We start from the raw sequence: 6,000 nt of genomic DNA on the forward strand, positions 1-6,000 counted from the left end.
TGTGAATAAAGTCGGTAGATTTGTTTACTTCTTCTTTGGTGGAAAAAAAAGAAAGAAAAAAAAAAAAGATATAGAAAGTTTGGTTTATGCATAAATCCTTCTTCATCTTATTTCTCACTTATCAAATACCAGAAAGGTTAAGAACCCCCCTCTCTTCCCCCTCCCCCTCATTTTCTATTTAGAGAGAGCGAAAAGAAATACTTCCCTATATATGTTGCTTCAAAAAATATATGATTTAAATCCTTCTTCTCTTCTCTTGTTACTAATTCTTTTTCTTGCTAATTCCCTTGAATTGATCAATCTTTTCGTATTTAACACCAATGACTTTCCCGTTGCCATCATATACATCTTCCTTTTTCAAGTAGTCCAAGGGAACCAATTTAGGCCAATCAACAAATTGGTATCCGTTCTTGAAAATATACTGAAGGTTTCTCAAGTTAAACAGGACAACTAATGTAATCAAGGTTAAGTTTTTCAAACTCAAAAGGGAACCCTTGGGGTAGTAGAATAGAACCAAAAGGATAGCAAAAGAAGTAACCATCAAGTAAGGCAACAATTGCAAGTAAGGAGGCCTTTTATCAACGAACGGGGAAGTGATTGAATCTTGATACGGTTTATACTTACCAAGAAACAAATCATAGGAATCTTGCCTGCTACCATCCGATAAATTGTTCTTATAGTAACGAGTCAAGGAATTACACAAATCATCGAAATTTCCCTTGTATGTTCTCTTGCCCAACCTTGTAAAATCGGTCTTCAAAGCGCCGGTTCCCGAGTAGGCACAACTTACTGCGTCGGCATTGTCAGCCCAAAAATTTTGAAAGAATAAATTGAATTGCGGATCGATTTTGGCAAATGGCACTTCAAGATTGGTCAAGTATCCTTCATGCAATAACTGGTTTTGTAAAAACCAACGGCCAACAAAACCTTGAACAACATTAGTTCTATCCAAACAATCCATACAATTTGTTCTAATAATGTTTTTTTGCAAACTGACAACTTGCCTGGTGTTGAGGTCGATTTCAAAATAATCGTCTGAAGTATATCCCAATTTAATCAAGTGATCAACCAAAAGACTAATCCTGTTAAACTTCATACCTTTACATTCGTGATGAAAGTCAAAGTAAATATAATGAACGTGTTCTTTTAATTGCCGAGGTAAACTTTGAACAGCATTTTCATATGCATCCTTCACCGGTTCCTCGTAACCCTTCTGGTTAACCAAATTGACAAGATAAATATCCCCATAAAGTGCAACTTGTTGAGTAAAGTGTTTTACAGTAGCATCTCTTGAAGACTGGGAGCTAATTTGCAAATCTGGCTTGTACTTCAAATCATTAACCTCGGCCCAAAAAACAGGAACCGAGCCTCTAATTTGTAAAATAGATGAGACGCGATTACTGTCAGTACTGAAAATTTGTTCAGTTTCGTTGAAATTTGCAACGTTTCCATCAATATCGATACCACGGCGGAAGTATCTAGTACCTGCTCTTGATGTTGACCGACGGGTTAAAAGAGCAAACTCCAATGACCTTCCATTGAAAATCGTTGAGTGTGATTTAAAGTACCCATAAATTATGGGTGTAATAAATTCAAATTTGCTATCAAACTCAAGTAATGGCTCACACAAGTATTTGTTCCACCAAAACCTATCGTCGATTTTCAGATTTTGGACAGTGAATTGTTTTTGCAACGAGTTGGTTAAATCATATTGATTATTTATCGAGAAAAACAACGTTGCATTATGTAATTGTTTGTTCAAAAGATCCAAATACTTCTTCTCTTCACTGTTAATATTTGGACTTGACAGTTGAGTGCTTGCAAGTGAGTAGATCTTGTACTTATCAATAGATGCAATGTTATTGCCCAAAACAGAACCAGTAACAGTGTGTGATGTGCCGAGGATAACATATGAGCTGATTTTCAACCTAATGATACCAATAATACATGAAATGACCTCAGGCTTGCTTTCTTGGGTAAATCCCGATGGGAAATTATCGGAGATTTCCACAGTATTACCATTGTTGCTCAATAAGAGGTACTTGTTGGTCAAATTGTTGTGGAAGATGTGAGATCCATCCAGTATGGCTGAGTGAGTAAATACCATTTCCTGTTATTATAATAAATAAATTAAAAAAAAAAAAAAAAAAAGGATATCTCTTTTTCTATTAGTTGGTTAGCTTTTGTTGGATCTCTCTATATCTGTATATTAAAGAATAAGGTAATATTTCACCTCACAAGATGCCCAAATACTGAAACAAACAGCTCGTTTTGTTAATGGTTGGTGCTTTTATATATTACCTCCTTTCAAAAATTTATCTCTTTCTCTTTTGATTGTTTTTTTTTTTTTTCTTTTATTTTGGAATCTTGAAATCTAGAGATTTTCTTTTACTTGATTTGGAATTGAAATTGAAATTTCAGCACCTGCTGAATTTTTTTATATATAGTGTTACACTTGCGCCTCGGGAGAGAAAAAGACTATACCAGTCAGCATGAAATGATACTACCATATTAACTTGAACCGTTACAAAGTGAATAATATGATAAAATTGAACAAATACTTTGGTCACGTGAACAAATGAAAAAAGACATGGCAAAACTTTTGCACCCAAAAAGCATTTGATAACTTTCACAGGCTTAGGCTCTCAAGCTTGTGGTACTCAGTGTTATATACACATATACACAGTCTCATGATTGTTTAGTGTTATACACAGTGTTATATACACATATACACAGTATCATGATTGTTTAGTGTTATACACATTGTCATGTTTGTTTAGTGTTGTATTATTTGATTGTAAAGTTTATAACAGAGTTCCGAGACAAAGCGTTTACTTTTTCAAGCAGAAAATGCAATTTGGGCTGGTTCGCATTTGTCATTTGTAAAAAATTAAAATGTTAACCAGTTTATAACCTATTATCTCAACTAGTAGACTAACGAGCAGAGCGAGATAGTCTATTTCTACTCTCTATTCTCTCTATTCCCTCTAGACTATCTCGCTCTGCTCGATAGTCTATATCTCGCTCTGCTCGATAGTCTATATCTACTCTCTATTCTCTCTATTCCCTCTAGACTATCTCGCTCTGCTCGATAGTCTATATCTACTCTCTATTCCCTCTAGACTATCTCGCTCTGCTCGATAGTCTATCTAACTTTGTAAAACTTCAGCATCCTTTCTTGTGATGTACTGACGTAACTCAATTACATCAAACACAATTTATAAGCCACAGTTAAAACTATACTTTTAACAGTTTTTTTTTCTTGCGGTTTAAATGTAATTGCCGAAAAAAAAAAGAACAATTATAGACTTAATCTTAAAGCTTGTTAGAACTGAAAAAACAATCGGGTATAAACCTCAAAGGTTTTGAACAACAAAAATATACTAGTATGACCAAAAGATAAAAAGTTTTGCTCTATTGTGAAATAGTTACGACGAATCCAAACCAGTATTGATAAACATGTGCGACGAATCCAAACCAGTATTAAACATATTCTCCCCTTAAAAAGCTCAGCCCTCTCCGCAAAATGCTAGAGAGAGTAACCCCAGCTTCAATAAACACTTCTCTTATCCCCCCCCCGTTTCAACTAACAATCAGACACACGGGTTTGATTGCATTCGAAGGAAAGGAGCGTCGAAGCAAACATCGTTTAAATTGTTCATCATCTTAAGGGGCTTTTTTGTATCTATGTAATCTTTTCTTTTTTTCTACTCTCTCTTTTCCTTTTTGTGCCCCCTTGTCAAAACAAGATAGCAAGCACTTAGCATTGGAGAACTAAAGCCCTTTTTGCTATAAAACTAATATTTTGTAATGGTGGGTAGGGGAGGAGGCGGATCGACTTGACCTTTTTTTTAAATGAGAGGAGAGAGATTTTATATAAGAGTAAGATAATTTCCTTCCATCTGAAATCTGAAAATCAAGCAATCCTCCCCCTATTGTTCAGTTTTTGCATTTATCTTCCTAGCCATGGTGTTAAGCAAACATATAGAGTCATTAGAGTTGGAAAACGAGATCTTAAAATACTTGCCAAAAGTCAAATTACACGCCGAAGAGTATGTCGATCAATATGACTCTGAAAAATTGATCCCCGAATTTGAGATCCCCTTGAAATCGTCCAGTTCTCATTTGATTTACAAATACTTGAACCAAGAATTGTCGCTTGATGGTATTCCTACTTTAAATTTAGCTTCGTTTGTCAATACGTTTATTGACGATACTCTGAAACGTCTTGCCATTGAGAATTTAACTAAAAATTTGGCTGATAATGACGAATACCCTTCGTTGATTGAAATACAAACTAGATGTATTACAATGTTGAGCAATTTGTGGCACGCACCAAGTGTGAAGGATCCCAAAACTGGTAACAAGATTGTAAATTCAATTGGTACTGCAACTACAGGATCTTCAGAGGCCATTATGTTGGCTGGTTTAGCGTTGAAAAAGAGATGGCAAGAAAAAAGGCAAGCACAGGGCAAATCTATTGCTAACCCCAACATTTTAATGGCCACTTGTGCTCAAGTTGCGTTGGAGAAGTTTGCGGTATACTTTGATGTTGAAAATAGATTGATCCCAATTTGCGAAAAATCCGGCCATGTTATTGATGTAACAAAGATTAAGGAGAATATTGACGAGAACACGATTGGTATTTTTGTTATTGTTGGATCTACGTTTACTGGTGCTTTTGAGCCGGTTGAGGAGATATCACACATTTTGGATCAAGTGGAAAAGGAAACAGGATTGGATATCAGAATTCACGTTGATGGGGCAAGTGGCGGGTTTGTTGCGCCTTTCTCTTTTCCAAATTTGAAGTGGGATTTTGCCATTCCAAGAGTTGATTCAATTAATACCTCGGGTCATAAATTTGGCTTGACTTCAGTTGGTTTAGGTTGGGTTATTTGGAAACATTCAGATTTACTACCAAAAAAGCTCAGATTCAGTTTAGATTATTTGGGAGGTGTTGAAGAAACGTTTGGTTTGAATTTCTCAAGACCTGGGTACCCAGTTTTAATGCAGTACTACAACTTTTTAACTTTGGGTAAAGAAGGCTATGCTAGCATATTCGATGTTGCTCTATCCAATGCAAGGGTGCTTTCGGACTATTTGGAAAAATCTAGTTATTTTGAAGTTTTATCAAATATCCACAAACCAATTACTAAGGAAGAGAAGGAAAAGTATTATACAAGAGAAGTTCATCACAAACTATCTGATATCTGGACGGTTAATCAAAATTTCCAACCTGGCTTACCTGTGGTTGCCTTTAGATTCAGTGAAAAGTTTAGAAACGAGTACCCCGAAATTCCTCAAGAGTTGTTTTCGACATTGTTGCGCAAATCTGGGTTCATTATTCCCAACTACAAATTGCCACCATCCGAGACAAATGTTGAGATTTTGAGAGTTGTTGTGCGTAACTCGATGGGATTATCGCTTTTGGAAAGATTACTTGCCGAATGTTCGAGAACAATTGACTTGTTGATCAAATCGGCTAATTATGTTAGAAACGTACTCGATGTTAAGGATGTACATTCAGCTGCCGAGAATAGAGAGGCTATCCACAGTTTATTGTTGACAATTGCCTCTGGTGGAACTGCCGATATTAGAAAGAATTCGCACAAGAAGAATAGCCACGAAGCTGGAAAAAACAAAAAATCGTATCGTGGTGTTTGCTAAGCCCATCTAAATCTAAATTTGATTACAACAGATGCATGTTATGGTGGAATGATTTTTCTTTCTACTCTATACTCAATATATCTTTTTTTGTACAGTACACTTACAAACTCTTGCTTGGCTATGTATGTAAAGAAAACAACAACACCTTGATTACAACTTATATCAGAGAGAGAAATTAAGGGGGAAGAGACGAAAACTCCACCCCCTTCATATATATATATATATATATATATTCTTATAGAACCTTAGGTAGAGGAAAGAATTCTTAAAAAACAAAGTGTAAATTAATTCAAGGTAAACGTTTAATAGTTTGATACTCGTCCACCCCCCCCC

The 6,000-nt window shown here is 35.6% G+C and overlaps 2 protein-coding genes across 2 annotated transcripts; one reads left to right on the forward strand and one right to left on the reverse strand. All coding sequences in view use genetic code 12, as the record gives it.

The window, feature by feature from the left end:
- Positions 1-262: 262 nt before the first annotated feature.
- SAC1 (phosphatidylinositol-3-phosphatase) lies at positions 263-2,107 on the reverse strand (the record flags this gene model as incomplete). Its single annotated transcript, XM_049326048.1, has 1 exon — positions 263-2,107. The coding sequence occupies one exon, from the start codon at positions 2,105-2,107 to the stop codon at positions 263-265; it is 1,845 nt and encodes a 614-aa protein (XP_049178458.1).
- A 1,859-nt stretch (positions 2,108-3,966) lies between these two features.
- GAD1 (glutamate decarboxylase) lies at positions 3,967-5,667 on the forward strand (the record flags this gene model as incomplete). The annotated part of the gene is made up of 1 exon (XM_049326050.1): positions 3,967-5,667. The coding sequence occupies one exon, from the start codon at positions 3,967-3,969 to the stop codon at positions 5,665-5,667; it is 1,701 nt and encodes a 566-aa protein (XP_049178459.1).
- Positions 5,668-6,000: the final 333 nt, after the last annotated feature.

Source organism: Candida oxycetoniae (genome assembly GCF_023343755.2).
Source record: "Candida oxycetoniae strain CBS 10844 chromosome Unknown scaffold12, whole genome shotgun sequence".
Lineage (NCBI taxonomy): Eukaryota > Fungi > Ascomycota > Pichiomycetes > Serinales > Debaryomycetaceae > Lodderomyces > Lodderomyces oxycetoniae.